The following is a 20,715-nucleotide window of genomic DNA, read 5'->3' on the forward strand; positions in this document are numbered from 1 at the left end:
CACCTATATCACTACTCAACTTGACATTTGTTTCCATGGGTTTTTAGTCGGTTTGGCACCCAGCAATCCTATATCCAATAATAGATCAAGAGCATACTTCCTTTGACACAAATTAATACCTTGTTACTTCTATCCCCAAGAAATATGTTAATTTGCCAAGGTGTTTTGTTTGGAAGTGATTATGCAAAAATGTCTTTAGCCTATCAATTCCCAGTCTTTCCTTCCCCTCTTTTCACAAATAGAGTATGGTCAGTTTGACATTGTTTGTAGCCAGTCTGCTATATAGTCAGATGAAACTTGCTGAACCAAGCTCTCGGAGATTGCTTTAGACCATACAAAGACTTCTTTAGTCTGCAAACTTTCTGCTCTTTGCCTTGGGCACTAAAGCCAGGAAGTTGGACCATGTACACCTCTTCCTCAAGGTCTCCATTCAGGAAGGCATTTTTAATGTCTAGCTGATAAAGATCCCAATCAAGATTTGCCGCAAGGGAGAAAAGGACTCTAATGGAGTTCATCTTGGCTACTGGAAAAAAAGTCTCCACATAATCTACACCATATACTTGAGTAAACCCTTTTGCCACCAACCTAGCCTTGTACCCTTCTATTGTGACATCAACCTTGTGCTTTACTATGAACACCCACTTGCACCCTATCGGTTCCTTACCTTTAGGAAGATGCACTAATTCCCACGTACCATTTTTATGTAGGGCATTTATCTCTTCTTTCATTGCATCTGTCCATTTAGGTACCAAGAGAGCTTCTGCCACATTTTTTGGGATAGGGACACTGTCAATGGAGGAAATGAATGCATGAAAAGAGGGTGAGATGTTCTTATAGGTAACAAAATGAGTAATAGGATACTTGGTGGTACAAGACCTAACTCCCTTCCTTTTTGCAATGGGAATGTCAAGGTCATCACCAAATGGAATATCTATGGCAAGAGGATCTGGAACATCAATAGGAATGATAGTACCTGGTTAATTTAGTGTTGGTGGTGCAGTTTCAAGTTGCTCCACAACTCTTTAATTTAGTTGGCTCTTGCAACAATGAAAAACACGGAATGGAGGAGGGTCAGGTAAAGAAGGGAGAACCTGAACCTGAACTGGTTTCTCCTCCACCTTACTCTCCCCCTGAGGAGAAACCAGGAAAAAAGGGTCAGTTTCAAAGATAGACACATTAGTACTTCTTGGAAGCAGGGTCAAAACATCGATAGCTTTTTTTGGAAGAAGGATAACCCAAGAAAACACAAGGAATGGTACGAGGATCAAGTTTTCCATGAATAGGAGAAAGGTACTGGACAAAACAATGACAACCAAACACATGGATTGGCATAGAGAATAGGGGATCCTTGGGAAAAAGGAGTTGATGTGGGGCCTTGTACCCTAACAAGCGAGATGGCATACAGTTGATGAGATAGGTGGCACACAACATAGCATCCAATTAGAAACGTTTAAGGACATTCATGTGTATAAGTAACCCGCAAGCAACTTCAAAAAAATGGCGATTCTTTCTTTCAGCAACACCATTTTGCTAGGGGGTTCTAGCGCAAGAGCTACGATGTATGGATCTGCACGAAGCAAAAAACTCCATGAGATCACTATGGAAATATTCTTTGGCATCGTCTGATTGAAAAATTTGGATTTCCGTTTGAAACATAGTGAATATCAAGCATTGGAGATCTTTAATGACATTTGGTACTTCATCTTTGTACCGCATACGGTACACCCATGTATATCGGGAGTAGTCATCAATAAGTGTAATGAAATAATTATAGCTAGACTCGGATGTTAAAGTAACAGGGCCCCAGACATCAAAATATACAATATGGAAAGGAAAATTAGATTTATTATTTTTTGAAGTAAAGTGATTTCTACAATGTTTGCTCAACTAACAAGTTGAGGAGGCACCCTGCAACTGATATATTTTAGCATAATTCCATTGTTCGGAGTATGTAGACTGTGCTTGTTAGCATATCTCATGAGCTGTTTCTGCCCACACGAAGGTCTTTTTCACTTGTGGCAGCATAGACAAATAACAGCCATGACATCACCATGTTGTTTTCCTAGTCCCACCTATCATGTTCCACACCACTAGACTGGGGTTCTCTAATTCTGCCATTGATATACCCCGCTTTTCCCCCTGCAGTTATGTAAAGCTTGATTCCCCTTAACCATTCTAGGTAATTGAGGCCATCAAAGGGAATCATACCAGAATCTTCAGAAGACATAGAAGCTGAATCTGATCAGTCACAATCCAGCTAGAGAACAAATTTTCAATTCAGTTATGACTCACAGTACAGTCAAAAAACAGGTTCCCCACACTTCTGGACACAAGAAACTTGTTCTCACACAAAGAGATCAAAGCTAGTCACACACCATTACTGTTCTCAGATTTTTTTTTTCTTATTGAACCATTTTAGACTGATCACACACCATTTCAGATTTGTAAGGTATATCAAAGAAACAGATCTGACCATTCCCTCTAACAATAAATCAACTTTCACATGGTAACTTTAGTTCAATGTAAATAGAAGGAAATAAACTGCTGTCACAGCAGTTACAGATCCACAGTCTTGAAGAAAACACACCTTTCAGGGCATAGGAAGGATCACTCGATCCACATACATTGAGAGAAGAAACTCACACACCAGCTGCAGGTCGTTAGACCCACATAACCCACTGATCTGGGTACAAAAGGATCAGTTCGATCCACAGAACTGATGAAGAAAAATAAAAAAGAACTCACAGTATTTGCAACTGATTCACAGCATTCGATTTTTCTCTCCCCTGATAATTTCTGGACTCACGACCAAGAGGAAAGAACTGTCTTGCAGTGAGCTTCCTCACACGTCCACCAGAGATCCTGTTCTTTGGTTCGATCAGCAATAGACAAAAAAGGAAAGAAGGAAAGAAGAGATTGGATCTGCTGCTCTGATACCATGTTTTCTTGGTGCTGAGATGGTATGATTCCAGAAGAGGGAAGAGAAGGAGAAGGGAGAAGAGAGAAAAGAGAGGAGAGAGACAGAAAGTCAACTGGCAGCACCAGTTTATTTGGTATTTATACTAGGGCGACCATATGGAAAAAAAAGAAAGGATAAAATTACAAAGGTGCCCTTGCGGCACTAAACTTAAAATAAACTAAGTTATTTCAACATAACTTAAGTGCTTTGAAGGATGGATGACCAAGTTTGCAATGCCACTAGAGAGGAGAAAGAGATGTTTGAAAGCCTGTTGACAAACCACCACCATCAAGATAATGCAATTCACTAGCTTTATTCCCTCCATCAATCTTCATCCCCATCTTGAGACCCTGAAAAATACAGAAAGGGTAAAAATGGTACGTGGAGGACTGAGAATCGATGTCAACATTACCAATACCACAGATGGAAGATGTGAAACCATTAGCAAGAGTAACAAATTGTGATGTGGAGGACTGAGAAAGTGAGGAAAGTACACCTAGAGTCCCAATCATATGATCATAAACTCTAGAATTGATAATTCAATGGGAGGGTTTGGATGTCAGGCAAGCCATTCCTAAGTGTGCAAGGGTAGTTGTATTTTGTTAAGAAGTGGCCTGGATAAACCACTCGTACTCGTCATGTGGAACACTCATCATCTCTTTCCCAGAGGCATCTGTAGGTGTAGAAAGTATCTAATCAGCTTGTTGAATTTCCTGTCTCAAACTACCACCACTAGCCACTACATAGTTTGCCCAAGTTGAAGGCGGGCCATATAAGTCATAATAGAAATTGGTAATGTGTCCTTCCATACCACAATGTGTACATCTCCTCAGACCATTACTACGTCCTCTGCCATGAGCTCCCCTTGAATCTCAACCTCCAATATGCACACCACCATGACTATACATGGGTCTACCACCACTACCACGACTTGGTTGAACTCCTCGAGCTCCATCTCTACCTCCAAGACCTCCCCCACTTGTCATTGCAAAGGCAAACCTGCCAGAGATCGTAGAGTTCTCTGTATGTCCAACAGAAATCCTCTGGAGATGGGTAGACACCTCTTCAAGAGAGGGAAGGGCAGACTCACTTAGAATATGTTCTCTCACCAACTCATATTCAGATTTCAGCCTTAGTAAAAATCTGGTTACATCAAGCTTCTCTCTCTATTGTTGCTGAATCTTGACATCAGAAGTGAGGGGTTGATACACATTCAACTCATTACGAAGATTCGTCTTGCTAGAATAATATTCTTCAAGACTTCGATTACCCTATTGTAGATTAAAATATTCTTGGTAAAGTTGATACACTCTAGTTGTATTGTCTTGTCCAAAGTAGAGCTTCTTGGCATGAACCCAAATCTCTTTGGCTTTATCTAAGAACATAAAATTCACACTAATCTTGGGTTCCATACTATTCCATAATCAAGTTTTAATTTGTGCATCTTCTTGTTCCCATTCACTGTAGTCCTAAGAATTAGTGGAAGGTTTTTCTCTCACATGCTTCACTTTCTTCTTAGCCCTAAGGAAAACTTTTACAGATTTCGCCCAAGGCACATAATTCTCACCATTCAATTTGATAGTTGATAGATGTCATTTGCACATTTAGGTAATCGGAGGGTATCATAACACTAATTTGTGTTCACTATTGTCTCCCATGGCTGTAAACAAAAACTTCCTTTTTTTTTCTTAACTCACTACTGTCACACCACCTACCTTCACCACATTGCACACTAGTGACTGGTTATTGCTGAGGAAACACCTATTGTCATAGATTTCAGCAACAACATCCGTTTTTATCCCTCATTTTCAATGGCACAAAACCACCCAAATGCATACCACACACATAATACTTGATCTGCAACCAACAAGCCATTGTAACACCCATACAGCCCACCTATTTGATCAACAGAAATCAGACTAGTACTCTGTCAGAGTCGGATCAAAAAACAGAGACAGAGAGAGAGACAACATAGTCAAATGGTGGGTGTGACACCATGTGTTAGTCGACACCCTAAAAGTTATATTTATATTAAAAGGTAAAAGGACAAATCTGCCCTTAATATACAAAAGAAAGAGAATAAAGAATAGTTATACAACAACGAGAGAAAAGAAAAAGTACAAAATTAATCCTACAACATAAAATTAGCCCTATAACTAGTTTCCCAGTTCTCTACACTCCCCCTCAAACTGATGCCTAGGAATAAGCATCAGTTTGTCCATGAGAAATAGATGCTGATCTTAAGTCATTGCTTTAGTCAACAAGTATGCTAGTTGGATCCCAAAGGAGACATGAGGAAGAGATATAGTACCCCCAAGAAGAAGATTGCGGATGAAATGGTAATCACCTTCTATGTGTTTGGTGCACTCATGGAAGACGGGGTTGGAAGCAATTTTAATTGCACTGATATTGTCTGCATATAGAGGGACAGGTGATGCTGGCTCATTAAGTATTTCAAATAGAAGAGTCTGAAGCCATATGATCTCACTACACATGGAAGACAGCCTTGTATTCAGCTTCAGTGGAAGATTAGGACATAGTAGCTTGCTTCTTGCACTTCCATGAGATAAGAGAATTGCTTATGAAAACACACTAGCCAGTAGTGGATCGTTGGGTGTCATGGCATCCAGCCCAATCAGCATCTGCATAGGCCATGAGATTAATAGGACATTTGGAGGAAAAGAATATCCCGTGTGCCAGGGTGCCTCGTACATATCTGATGATCCGATGAACAACAAATAAATGAGGTTGTCTTGGGGAAGACACAAACTGGTTTACTATTTGAACTGCATAAGATATATCTAGACGAATCATGGTGAGATAGATCAAGCTGCCCACTAGCTAATGATAAAGGGTAGGATCTTCAAGAGGAGGACCATCATCTTTGCTAAGTTTCAGATTCAGTTCTAGTGGGGTGTCCACAACCTTAGAATCACTAAGATTTTCTGGTTTAACAAGATCAACCACATACTTTTGCTGATTGACAAAGTAGCCCCAAGAGTTTCTGCTCACTTCAAGGCCTAAAAAGTATGTCAAAGGCCCCAAGTCCTTAATCTTAAAGGACTCACTGAGTAATTGTTGTAGCCTATCAATTCCTTCTATGTCATCCCCTGTAATGAGTATATCATCAACATAATGGAGTAATATCGTTACTCCCTGCTTCCGCCTTAGGGTGAACAAGGAGTAATCGGAAGAACTCTAGATAAAGCCAACATCAGTCATGACAGCTCTGAAATTCTCAAACCAGGCCCTAGGAGCTTTCTTCAAGCCATAAAGTGACTTCTTCAGATGACAAATAAGCTGCGGATCTATACAGTATCCCAGAGGAGGCTTCATGTTGACTGTCTCTTTCAACTCCCCATGGAGAAAAGCATTCTTGACATCCATCTGATGAATTGTCCACTGTTTGACTGCGGACACATCCATCAAAAGTCGCACAATGGTCATCTTAGCCACAGGACCAAAGGTCTCCTCATAGTCTATACCATATTATTGTTTGCAGCCCTATGCAACAAGCCTAGCTTTGTATCTTTCCAGGCTTCCATAAGATTTTAGTTTCATAGAATAGACCCATCAACTTCCTACGAGAGATGTCTCAGGTGGAGCTTTGACTAGGTTCTAGGTGTCATTTTCAAGAAGAGCTCAAATTTTAGAATCCATTGCATCCTTCCAATGTGGTTCTACTACAGCCTACTAGTAAGATCTAGGAATGTCTGTGGTAGATAAAATGACAGAAAATGAGCTATTGTTTGGAGAATAACCATAATGGTTAGGTGGATGAGAAATTCTAGAGGAACGGCGTAAAGTAGTAGTAATAGGTTCAGAAGGAAGGTCTTGAGCACTTACTGAGGCAACTGGAGTGATCAGATCAGCAACTAGAGGCGAAGCAGGGGGGATGGAGACTGAAGAAGGTCGTTGCTTCCTAAAGTAGGTCTGAAATTGTTGTAGAGGTGAAAATGGAGTATCCGAGGTAACTGTAGAATCAAAACTGTGCAACAAGGAAATAGAAGGAGCTAGGAATTTCACAATATGTTCAAAAAAGGTCACTTTCAAGAAGAACTACATTGCGAGAAATTCAAAGACAACCAACCAAAGGGTCATAGCAAAGATACCCTTTATGTTTAGGGCTATACCCTATAAAGGCACACAAAGCTGCTTGTGTAGTTAACTTTGTGCATTCATGGGGTGGAAGGTGGACAAAACAAGCACATCCAAATACTTTGAGCATGGATAGGTCTGGGGATTTGTGGAAGAGGGATTGAAATGGAGAGGAGTTATCCAAAATTGACGACGGAAGACGATTTATGAGATACACAGCAGTGCTGGCTGCCTCCACCCAAAACCAAGAGGGTACGTGGGAATCCTGTAGAAGAGTTCTGACTACACTCAAGATATACCCATTTTTCCTTTCAGTAAGCCCATTTTGTTGTGGGGTGACTAGACATGACTTTTGGGTTTGAATTCCATGTTGCTTTAAATAGTTTTGGAAATCCCCATCAATATACTCTCCCCTTGAATCTGATTGTAGCACACAAATTCAGGCATCAAATTGAGTGGTAACAGGTGTGAAAGTGCCAAAATACGATGTACACTTACGATTTCTTTCAAAGAAAATAAGCCCAAGTGAAATGAGCGCAGTCGTCAATAAAGGTTACAAAATATTTAAAACCCATCTGTGAAAAAATTGGAGACGACCAAACATCACTATGTATTAAATAAAAAGGGATTGTTGCATGTTCAGAGTGAGAAGGAAAAGGCAAAAGTAATGCATTCTTTATTCACATTCTTTAGAGAAACATTAGAAATAGGTAAACTACTAGAAGAAAACAACTGATAAAGTTTCTTAGAGAAAGGATGGCCCAGATGTTTATGCCACAACTGCCGGTCTTTATTACAATTAACAGATTCAATTCTAGAAGTAGTAGAAATCAAACATGAAGTAGAAGTAGGCACAATTTTATTCTTCTCAAATTCTAGAGCAAAGAGTCTTCCCAGTCTGCGCCCCTTCCCCTTCACCTCCCTAGTTTGTCGGTCCTGTATTAAACAACCATTAGAAGTAAATGAGACATTGTTACCTTCCTTTACAAGTTGGCCAACAGAAATAAAATTGGTGGTAAGCTTTAGTACAAATAAGGTTTTAGACAAATGGAATGGAGATGACTTAGAAGTAGATAAATACAAATCATCACATCCAAGTATATCTAATTTCTCACCATTAGCAGTAACAATGTGTTTATTGGGGAGATGGGGTTGACACTGACCAAGAGTGGCCTCTGTCATATGATTAGAGGCTCCCGAGTGAATGTACCGGAGATAGTTCGGTGAGGGACAGTAGGTAGGAGACTTACCAGATAGGCCCATAACAGAGAAGGTTGAAGAGATGACAGAGGGCATGAGCTGTCGAATTCCTTCTTCAGGCATGCTACCTGAAGTGCCATTTTGTCCAGCCACAGAAGTAGTGGGGCATGCTGCATCTAATCCATCTACACCTGTCTGATAAGCCTTGTAGCTTCCTTTCTTCTGATTTGATCCACTGTTTTCCTAAGGCTGAGTGGGGCATTCAGTGATAATATGGCCGACCTGCTTACAGTGGGTGCACGTATTCTTTTTCTTGCAGTGAGAAACATGCTTGAACTCACATTCATAGCACTATATTTTAGAGAAGTCCTCCCATTCGGTTTTGTGGCAAATCTAGTTTCAGCCCTTAGAATTTCCCCAGGAATAGTATCCAAGTCAGGAAGTGTTCCTTGACTTGGGATATTAGATCTAACAACTTCAAATTCAGGTATGAGATGCATTAGGAAGTGCATAATCTTTCTTCTATCAAAATGTTCCTTCATATACTTCACACAACATTCTGAAGGATCATTTCCCATGTGAACAAGTTCATATTCAGTCCAAAGGTTAATAATCCCAGCATAGTACTCTTGGACCTTTCTTTCTCCTAGATTGTAGGAGAAGATGTCAACCTCTATCTGGTACTGTCTTGAGGTGTTGATTGTAGATATACTCTCTCGAGATACTCATACATCTCATAGGAAATCCTGTATCCTCTCATAGGAATTGCAATGTCATTTTCAATGGATCCTAAGATCCATGATGCAATTTATGCATTATCAATTCTCCATTGATTAAGGCCCTTGATGGCTGAATCATCAGGTTTCACTACTGATCCATCCAGATATCCATAGAGACCTTTCGCCTCCACATGAAATTGGAAATTGAATTTCCAAAGTGCATAGTTCATACCATTAAACCTAATGGGGAGAATTTCCATCATTTCTGATGCCATTGAATCACAAGATCAAGAAAAACCACAAAAAGAAGTGTTCAAAACAGTAGAACAAAGAAGTACCTCTCAGTCGATGTCTAGAAAAGGAAACTTTAAGGGTCTGTTGAATTCTGAAGTGGCTCAAAACCCTTCTAAATCAAATCTGATTCAAACCAAACCAATTGGAAACAATAGATCTGCCCTGTGCAACACTAGATCTAAAGTTTCAGCCTGATCTGATGCTTCTAGAGGGAGATCCAAACCAAAAGAGAAATCTGGTGGTGCAGCAGTCCAGGAACAGAGTCTGTCGAGTTCTGATTGAATTCAGCCTCAGAAATAGGATTCAAGGACACTCAAGAGCCTCACAAATATTGTTAGGGAGTACTCTAGATAACAGATAAGAAAGGGGTGAAGAAGTTACTTGCAGACCAGATCATGACCTACTCTGATACCATGCCAGAGTCAGATTGAAAAACAGAGAAAGAGAAAGAGAGAGAGAGAGAGACAACACAACCGAATGGTGGGTGTGACACCATGTGTCAGTCAACACCCTAAAAGTTATATTTATATTAAAAGGTAAAAGGACAAATCTGCTCTTAATATACAAAAGAAAGAGAATAAAGAATAGTTATACAACAAGAGAAAAGAAAAAGTACAAAATTAGTCCTACAGCACAAAATTAGCCCTACAGCTAGTTTCCTAGTTCTCTACATACTCAGCTGTCCACTGCACCACCCAGAACAGCTTTCTTCGAACCACCAATTAGAGAGCTTCCTACAAACCACCACAAAGCACTACAACACAAATCAGAGCATGAAAACCTCCAAAAGAATATAAAAAGCGACCACTCCTTTTCAACCCTTTTCCTAATCTCCAAGTGGTTGTTGAGAAATCTGCAAAACCCTAGAGTGAATGGAAATGGAAAAAAAATTCTGGGCAGATCTGAATTTATAGATGCTCTGATACCATGATAAAATTCAGATCTGTACCAGAATTAATTTAGGAATTACAGTAGAAAGACAGAGAAGAGAAAAGAAAGAAAGAAAGAAGAAGAGAAAAGAAGAGAAGAGAATAGAGGAGAAGAAAAATCCAGTTCGAACAAGAGAATTCAATCTTTCTAGTCAGCCAATTTATATTTATAGTTTTCTAAAGTAAAGCATAAAGACTGTTATGCCCCACCTTAAGTAAGAAGACCAAACTGCCCCTGTACAACTGACTAACAAACCCTATTGCTGGTAATATTAATGAACACAGTGGAAGAAAGTATAGGGGAAATTCTTCTAAGACATTATCAACAAGGAAATAATTTCAATGCATTTACTGAAAGAAAGGAAAGCTTCCAATACATTCTTCCTTGAATTTAGGTATGGCCCTGACAATGGTTGAAATAGATTATTAGTCATCAGGATACGCCTAGCTATTTAAATCTCTCAATTTCTTTACCTACCATCTTTTCCTTTACATTGAGACAGTGTGAATTCATCCTTTAAGTATTGGATTTTTATAATTTTATTTCATGTTGGAAGTATCCTTCTGGCAATTGGAAGGGTTTCTATCCTCCAACATGCATGCTGGCACTAATTTTATGGAATTCAACAATCAAATTTTGCCTACAGAAATTAATCCTTCCATAAGTTACTACAATAAATGAACTCTGTTAGAATAATGTTAAAATGACTTAGTTGCAGATGTTAGGGCCTGTTTGGCTAATTAAAGTGTTTTTTATTTCAATTTTTATTTCTGTTATGTCTGTTATTGTACTCAGGGGCACAAGGGTCTTTTCCCTTGTATTTTCTGTCGCCCTATATATAGTAAAATAAACACTGGCACCGCCAGTACTGTTACATTGCAAACCTTCTCTCTTCTCTCCTCCCTTCTCTTCTCTTCTTCTTCTCTTCTCTTCTCTCCTCTTCCTCTTATCTCTGGCCGGCCACACTGTCAAGATGGTATCAGAGCTGGAGTGCTGATTAAAAGAGAGTAGATTGATCAACCCTACTGTCAAGAGAAGATTGGCCAACCCAAAGAACAGATCGAACAGACTAGCAGAACAGAAATCTGATTCTGGACTATAGGATAGCTACAACTGGTACAGTTCTCCCTATTTGTCTCTTCTTTACTCTCCTTGGTCATGTGCCGAGTGAAAACCCTATGAATCTGGGGCGGCTGAATGCTGTCGAACCTGTGTAACCCTAGTTTTTCTTGGATCGTGTGATCCTGTTCATGTGTTAAGACAACTGTAGGTCAAGGATGACCTGTCTTCTCAATGGTTTGAGTTGATTATAAGTAAGAAGGATCTCTCCTGCTAATTAGTGGCTGTTATACATTCTGGAATTCTGGTAGGTGGCGACTGTTAAAACTATACACGTCTGAAATCTACCGAATATTACCTCAGTTTTTGTCCAGAATTTGGTACTGTTTGTGCTCAATCTGGCTGGTAAACCCGAGTGTTTGGGTGTGAACTGAGTGGAGCATTGTTTTGTGGAGTAAGGAGGGGTCCTAAGTCCGTTGTTTGGGACTGATTAACTGCTTGACCATGTTGACTGAGAATTCTGCTACTTCAGAGATCTTAGGGAGCCACAATGAAGTGAGTGGGGGAATGGATATGAGCTTTCCCCTGGTTGTCATTCCCTTTGATGGTCTGAATCACCTTGAGTGGTCTAGGGGGATAAAACTCTACATCACTGCTAGGGGGCGAATAGGATACATCAATGGGAGAGTAAAGGAACCAAAGTATGGAAGAGCTGAACATGATAGGTGGAACCAAGAGAACAGTATGGTGGTGTCTTGGATCTTGGTTTCAATGCTGCCACAAGTGAGGAAGACTTTTATGTGGGCTGAAACTGCTTGTGAGATATGGGAACAAGCGAAGTCCACTTATTCAGAACAGAGACACTATGCCAAGATATATCAACTACAAGCTGAATCTTTTACTTGCAAGAAGGGGGAGAGGAGTCTCTTGATGTACTATTCTGATTTGACATCAATATGGAAAGAACTTGATCACTATCAGAATGTGAATTGGAAGTGTGATGAAGATGCAAAGGCCTATAAGTCACTTGTATCACAACAACGAGTGTTTGCCTTCCTCCTAGGGCTGAATCCATCATATGAGTCCATCAGGGTACAGATCTTGGGTAGTAAAGTCTTGCGATCAGTCCAGGAGGTGTATGCCTTGGTGCAGTCAGAAGAAAGCAGAAGAAGTGTGATGAATGGTGTAGAAGGGGAGTCAGTTGCCCTAGCGGTCTGGGGAAATTCAGATACAAATGTCGGAGGTGGCTTTAAAAGGGGTGACACTCAGAAAAAAATTAGAAGATAAATGCAAGCTTTAGTGCACTCACTGCCAGAAGACACGACACACGAAAGATACATGCTGGGATCTCCATGGAAAACCTAAATGGGCACAGGATTTGGGTAAGAAGTCAGCACCGGATCAGGGCAAGGCAAGAAACCAGGCTAGCAGAATAAAAAAAGGTATAACTCAGCTAATATGGCATCGACAGAGACTAGTCCTTCCGTGACTCGGGAGAGATATCCCGGTTCTGACCCTAAGGAAGATATTATCAACTCCTTCCGTGAACATTTGAAATTGTATGGTAGGACTCTCCGCCAGGTGGATTCTAGGCCTACTCCTTCTACCTCATTTGCGTCTACATCAGGTAATGCCACAGCCTTCCATGTGTCATCTCATACTACTGATTCACCTTGGGTTATTGACTCTAGAGCCTCAAATCGCATGACTGGTAAGTCAAATTTGTTCTAGACATATAACCTTCTCTCTGGGAGAGGTAAGGTAAGATTGGCTGATGGTTCTTTTTCTACCATAACTGGCCGAGGCACCATATCTCTCCCACTTGGCCTTACTCTTCCTAATGTCCTGCATGTTCCGAAATTACCTATTAATTTGTTGTCCATTAGTAGTCTTACTCACTCTTTGAACTGCTCAGTCACCTTTTTTCCTTCTTCATGTGTGTTTTAGGATTTGACCTCGGGGAAGACGATTGGTGGAGGAAGCATGGTGGATGGTCTCTATGTGTTGGAGAATAATGCTGGTCTAGTGGTGACTGAGTCCACAAGTTCGTCGAGTGAGAGTCAGGCCTATTTATGGCATAGTCATTTAGGTCATCTTTGCTTCGAGTGGGTCACTTCAACGAAACTCTTGTGCCAGAACACCCCAACAAATTGGTGTGGCTGAACGAAAAAACCGTCACCTTCTCGAAGTTGCTCGTGGTTTGCTGATTCATATGAATTTGCCAAAACAATTCTGGATGGATGCAGTATTGTGTGCGACATTTATCATCGATCGCATGCCCTCTCGGCTACTAGAGTATAAGGCCCCACATCAGCTCTTGTTCCCTACAGCTCCGTTGTCCACCATTCCGATGCGTGTTTTTGGGTGTCGTTGTTTTGTCCACAACTTGTAACCTACTCGTGGTAAACTTGACCCTCGGGCTATTCCTTGTGTTTTTCTTAGTTACCCTTCATCTCAAAAGGGGTATCGTTGCTATGATCCCATTGCCCGCAAGTACTATGTTTCCATTGATGTCTCATTCTTTGAGAGTCAACCGTTCTTCTCGGTTTCTCCTTAGGGGGAGAGTAGGGTTGAGGAGAAACAGGCGACGACTCAGATTCAACTACCTCCTTTACCCCGTCCTCCTCCGTTTCGGGTTTTTCATCGTCGCCATAAGAGCCAGCAGAGTTCAAGAGCCATGGAGCTGGACACTATGCAACCAACATCATCGGATTCACCCGAGGCAGATCTGTCTCATTAGCTAGGTACACTTGCTCCTTTAAATGTTGATTCACCTGTCACCAATGATCTTAATATTCTTATTGCTAAGAGAAAGGGTGTTAGATCTTGTACCACTAATCATCCTATCTCTAATTTTGTGTTCTATGAGCATGTTTCACCTTCGTAACGTGCCTTTCTCTCTTCTGTGGATAGTGTCCCCGTCCCTAAGACCGTGGCAGAAGCTTTGTCAAAACCTGAATGGACAGATGCAATGTAGGAAGAAATTGATGCCTTACACAAAAATGGTACTTGGGAGTTGGTAGATCTTCCTGAGGGGAAGGAACCAGTGGGGTGCAAGTGGGTGTTCACAGTGAAACACAAAGTTGATGGAACTGTTGAAAGGTACAAGGCTAGACTGGTAGCGAGAGGCTTCACACAGGTATATGGAGTAGACTATGCAGAGACTTTTGCTCCAGTAGCGAAGATGAACTCTATCCGGATTCTCCTTTCCTTGGCAGCAAATCTTGACTGGGATCTTTACCAATTGGACATCAAGAATGCCTTCTTGAATGGTGACTTGGAAGAGGAGGTGTACATGACCCAACCCCCAGGGTTTTGTGCCAAAGGCAGTGAACAAAAGGTGTGCAGGTTAAAAAAGTCCCTATATGGGTTGAAACAATCACCTCGGGCTTGGTTTAGTAAGTTCCATTTGGCAGTCCAATAGATGGGATTCAAACAATGCCAGTCAAATCATACCCTGTTTGTGAAAAGAGGTGAAGGTAAAATTGCAGCTCTTATTGGGAGTGTGGATGACATTGTGATCTTAGGAGATTGGGAGGCTGAAATCCAGAGACTAAAAAAATTCTTAGCCACTAAATTTGAGGTGAAGGATCTAGGCCCCTTACGATACTTTCTTGGAATTGATGTTGCCTGCTCTCACAAGGGCATCTTTATTTCCCAACTGAAGTATGTACTAGATCTACTAGAAGATACAAGCAAGTTGGGGGTAAAACCATCTGATTCACCTATTGAACCTAATCACCACCTGGGAGACAGTCAGGGAGAGTTTTTGAAAGATGTAAAGATGTTCCAAAGACTCGTGAGGAGACTTCTGTATTTGTCTATGACCAGGCCTGGTATTGCCTATGCAATGGGTGTCCTTAGTCAATTCATGCACAGCCCGAGGACAACTCACTTTGAGGCTGTAGAGAGGATCTTGAGATACCTCAAGAAGTTTCCTGGAGTTAGTTTGTTCCAGAAACACAGTCACTTAAAAGTGGAAGTATATACTGATGCAGATTGGGCAGGAGCAGTCAATGATCGAAAGTCTACCAGTGGTTATTGTGCCTTTGTAGGAGGAAACCTTGTCACATGGAGAAGCAAAAGACAAAGTGTGGCGGCTAGATCCAGTGCTGAAGCAGAGTATAGAGCGATGGCTCATGGGGTTGCAGAAATCATGTGGATAAGAAATCTGTTAAGTGAACTAGGTTTCACAGTAAGCAATCCTACGTCACTCTACTGTGACAATAAAGCTGCCATCAATATTGCTGCTAATCCAGTTCTGCATGATAGGACGAAACACATTGAAGTGGACAAGCATTTTATCAGAGAGAAACTTGAAAGTGGAGAAGTGTGCACACCATATGTCAGCTCGGAAGAGCAACTTGCAGATATATTCACCAAAGGTCTTCATCATGTGCGGCACAAAGATTTGTGTGACAAGTTGGGCATGATTGACATCTATGCTCCAACTTGAGGGGGAGTGTTAGAATAATGTTAAAATAACTTAGTTGCAAATGTTAGGGCCTGTTTGGCTAATTAAAGTATTTTTTATTTCGTTTTTTATTTCTGTTATGTCTGTTATTGTACTCAGGGGCGCAAGGGTCTTTTCCCTTGTATTTTCTGTCGCCCTATATATAGTAAAATAAACACTGGCGCCGCTAGTACTGTTACATTGCAAACCTTCTCTCTTCTCCCCTCTCTTCTCTTCTCTTCTTCTTCTCTTCTCTTCTCTCCTCTTCCTCTTATCTCTGGCCGGCCACACTGTGAAGAAATTCCTATAGCCAAAACAAGTAAACATATTGCACCAGTTTGTATCTATTTCAAAGTTAAAATGTTATCTCAAATAACATGATTAGGATCCCTAAAAGAGATCTTGTCATATGGTGCTTAATTGAGCCTTGTTTTTCTTATTCGTTATACCTTTTTTTTTCTGAATTTCATATATAAATAAATGGATCTCTTTAGAATTTCTTAACTGATTAATAATTTTTCCTATTGGAAGATTCACTTCTTTTGAGGATGATGCAAGAGCCGAAGAGTCAAAATTGGAATTTTTTGAAATTTTATATACTTCTGTATTTTCGGACAAAATAGGGGGTATTTTTGGCATTTTGAAAATTTCTGTGGGGTCCAATAATAGGGTTTAACTTGTTTACTTATAATTTGTTTATGTTTAAAATTTCAGAGTCATTGCATAAGTAGGATTAGAGTTATTGAGTCTTTTTTTAATTGAAATAGGATATGACTGTTTAGTTTGGGTCCTACTAGGGTTATTAAGTCTAATAGTTTGGCTGCTAGGATTATTATGAGTTTAGAATCTATAAATATGTATGGACGTTTACACAAAGGCAATGAAGTTTATTGAGTTTTCTTCAGCTTATGCTAACTATGTGATTCCCATGCCCTAGAGTATTTCTAGGCATCCTGTGAGTATTTCCAAACTTTTTTTCTCTTCTTTCTCTCTCTACTTTCTCTCTTATTCCTTCAAGAAGCCATTATAGCCATCAACAGCCATAAAATTCTGATCAAGAAGACCATTCAACATTCTCTAAGGACTAGAACTGAGCTGGTCCTACATCAGTTCGGTATCAGAGCTAATGGTTTATTCACTATGTTCTTACAAAGTGACCGATTCTATAGGCCTAGGGTATCTTCTAGACAATCTTACAGGTCTAGAATCAATGATGATTGGGTTTCTGAATGATATGAAGGGTCTTTGGTTGACTTATTTGACATGATGGTTGAAGAAAACATATCTAATAATGTTGGCTATGGGAGCAAGGTTTTCAAACATGTTAGAAGAGAAAGGGAAATACCAGATTTCAAAGGAGATGATGATTCGCAAGTGTTCTTTGATTGGGTTGCTGAACTAGAAGAATATTTTGATTAGCATGATATGTTTGAGAAATAAAAGATTAGATTTGTGTGCATGAAGCTGATAGGTCATGCTAAAGTGTGGTGGAGAACTCTTGAGAAACAACTAGAAAATAGAGGTGATGATCCAATTAGTACATGGGCAGAGATGAAGAGGTGTTTGCAAGAAAAGTACAACTCACTAGACTTCCATGATGATCTATATATGGAGTTGACTAATTTCAAGCAAAAGAAGAAGCAGCAGGATAGAACAAAGAATTTCAAGTCAATGGGAAGAAGGTAAAAAGTTGAAAATAAAGTAGATGATTCGTTGCATATTGATGACTATTCAAGAGCTGAAGTTGAGGATGAAGCTAAAGGAGAAGAATTTCAAGATATAAAAGTTTTAGATAATTAAAATCGAGAGGATGCATGTCAAGAAAAAAATAGAAAATGCTGGAGTTTCCAACACCCATGATCAACTTGAGGTTAATGATCAAGAAAAAAATAAAGTGGAGCAAGTTAAAGAAATTCAGGTGCAAGATACAAATGTGCTGATTGTAGTAGATCCTAGTAAGGAAGTAAGTGACTTTACCTTTCAAGTTCAACTAGATCCAATTCAAGAATTACAACCTAACATAGCGCAAGTTCCACCAACATCAAATATGGAAGGAAGGAGTCCTAGAGTTTGTTGAAGAAATGAGGATAGCAGAACACATTGAGATGGTGATTCTTAAGGTAGAGGTTGAAGGAAAAGTTCCAAATGTTGTAGTTGAGAGTTTGGATAAGCGAAGGGAAGATTCATCACAATCATTGGTTGATGAATTAAGTGTTCAAGAAACTAATGTTATTGATGATTTAACAAAGATGGTTATGGAGGGCAGTGTTTCAGAAATACATTTCTTTCAACATCTTTTTCTAGTTCTGTGTGTGTGGCCTCTACTCTACAGCCCAAGCACGTAGTTGTTGGAAGTCCTACTCTTTTAGTAATTGGGGCATATCAATTTTTCATCCTCAAGTTCTTCAAAACTCGAGGTCGAGTTTTATTGAACCGGGGAAGAATGATGCAGGAGCTGAAGAGTAAAAATTGGAGTTTTATGAAATTTTATATTCTTTTGCATTTTTTGGACAGTAGGAGTATTTTGTCATTTTTCAAATTTCTGTAGGGTCCAATGATAGGGTTTAATTTGTCTAGTTATAGTTTGTTTATGTATAAAATTTGAGAGTCATTGCATAAGTAGGATTAGAGTTATCGAGTCTTCTTTGAATTGAAATGTGATATGACAGTTTAGTTTGAGTCCTACTAGGATTATTAAGTCTAATAGTTTGACTCCTAAGACTATTATAACAGTTTGACTCCTAGGAATATTATGAGTTTAGAGTCTATAAATATGTATGGACCTTCACACAAAGGCATTGAAGTTTATTGAGTTTTCTTCAGCTTATGCTAACTATGGTGACTGATTCTCATGCCCTAGAGTGATTCTAGGCACCTTGTGAGTGATTCCAGGTATTTTCTCTCTTCTTTCTCTCCCTAGTTTCTCTCTTATTCCTTCAACAAGCCATTACAGCCATCAACAGCCATAAAATTATGATCAAGAAGACCATTCAACATTCTCTAAGGACTAGAACTGAGCTGGTCCTAAATCAAAGGGGCATTCTGTAATTGCCATTCTTGTCTCTGCTCTTATTTCATAATCTCTTGTTATATTTAAGTCACTTTAACACTAATTCGAATATGTTCTACCAGGTGTTCAGTCTGCTTACTGGGGGATGCTTGATGAAGGAAGAATAACTCAAACTACAGCAAATCTTTTGATGCAATCAGTTGATCAAGCAATTGATTTAATATCTCACGAGTCTCTATGTGACTGGAAAAGTCTGAAAGATCATGTTCATTTTCCAAGTTATTATAAGCTCCTCCAGACGACCTTTTGTCCTCAAAAGTTGGTAACATATTTCACAGTGGAAAGGTTAGAGTCTGCGTGTTATATTTGTGCTGCATTTCTCCGTGCACACAGAATTGCAAGGAGGCAACTACATGAGTTCATTGGTATGGACCTTCATTGTAAACCTAGTTCATTTCAGTTCATAGTATAATTTTTTTATATAAAAAATTACATTGCATCACATTATGGTAAAATTTGTACATAGCATATTTTTAAAGCTTTCTGCATGTTGAGTACAGTACTATGTTTTATTCTTGTAAGTTGCTGTCTGATAAGGTGCATACTTGTGATTGTCATCACTTTATATATCATATATAAATAAAATTGGGCTGCACATGCACCCCAAGACTGATTTCTTTAAACTAGACTCTCTCCTTTCTTCTTTCTAAATTTCTTTGCTTCTCTCCTGATTTTATCTATTCAAACAATTGTTTCTTATTCTTTTACTGGTTGAACAAAACAAGCCAGTAGCAAAGCCAGGTTTTACAAATTCTCATGGGAAAACCAATTTGAGTCTATGATTACATGAGGTGTTAAAGGACTTAATCATTCCTTATTGATCACTTGATTTTCATGGGATTTTTTGGACACTTTTGGTGTTGTTTCTGGTTCATGGGAGTGCTTTCAACGGTTCTTCCCAATAAAGGGAAAAATCAGAGTTTCAGTATTCCTTGGTCGTTGATGCCCTAAAAGGGGGTTTGGAATTGTCATTCTGGCATAAAAAAAATCTCTTTGATATTTCTATAGTGGGTGGTTTAAGTTTCATAGAGATCTAAAGCTTCTGGAAAAAGAATCACTGATGTTAAGCCTGACCTGGCCCATGATCAACCCTAATTACTAAACAAAGATCACAGATCCACATCATAGTAGATGGGTGCAGGGGAACCATATGGTAATGTCTTGGCTTGTCAATTCAATGCAACCTAATATCTGCAGAATTTAGTTTTAGATGAATATTGGAAAGGAGATTTGAGATAGTGTTGCAGAAACCCATTCTTAAGTGCTGAATGTGGCTACAGTATTTCTTTTTGGAAGGATAAATTCATTAAAGTAAAAAAGTACAGCAGGTCATAAGATATCACCAACAGCCTGAAAACCCACTCATGAGAGCCAATACAATCTCAACTTACAACCATGAGAGTTGTCCAAACACCCAAAAGAAAAACGAAAACGCAGACCCAATCATCCCCAAAAACAAGAGCCACAAGCCCAACACTAAACAAAACCAAATCATCCTATTCTAAAACCCGCATCATTCTTCATCTGTGAGTGTATCTTCTTGGGTTGAGAAATCCTCGTTCTATGCCCCTTTCCTTTGTGACAGGGCTTTATTTTTCTCTCTCTTCCTTTCTTCTTCTTTCAAATTCCTTGAACGCTTTCCTAGCAAATTCCTCACCGCCCGAGAAAAATAGGCCCAAGCATTTCCCAATTGTGACTTCTCTATCAACTATATTTTATAATATCAGACCTCTGGAATCTTCTTCAACTACATCAGTATTCTGTGGCAGTCAGACCACAGTAGGGTCAGAACTGTCACCACTCCTTTTGTCTTCTGATATTCCTTCAACATAGGGGTAGCTGATGACTGATTTGGTACAATCACCCCCCTATGGTCAGAGTTGGTAGTCTCGTTACCTCTCCATCTTTTTCTTCTGTACACCCATTTGAATTT

At 39.6% G+C, this 20,715-nt stretch overlaps 1 protein-coding gene across 2 annotated transcripts in view; it reads left to right on the top strand.

Moving 5' to 3' along the window:
• SOS1 (sodium proton exchanger, putative (NHX7) (SOS1)) overlaps positions 1-20,715 on the top strand; it is a 150,778-nt gene that overhangs the window by 48,907 nt on the left and 81,156 nt on the right. For both annotated transcript variants that reach the window (XM_088941527.1, XM_088941526.1), the window contains one exon: positions 18,845-19,147. In XM_088941527.1, coding sequence (XP_088797653.1) covers positions 18,845-19,147 — 303 coding nt within the window. The remainder of the gene's footprint in view (positions 1-18,844; positions 19,148-20,715) is intronic.

The sequence above is a fragment of the Nelumbo lutea genome, chromosome 4, assembly GCF_056320005.1.
Source record: "Nelumbo lutea isolate HS-2025 chromosome 4, American lotus-T2T, whole genome shotgun sequence".
NCBI lineage: Eukaryota > Viridiplantae > Streptophyta > Magnoliopsida > Proteales > Nelumbonaceae > Nelumbo > Nelumbo lutea.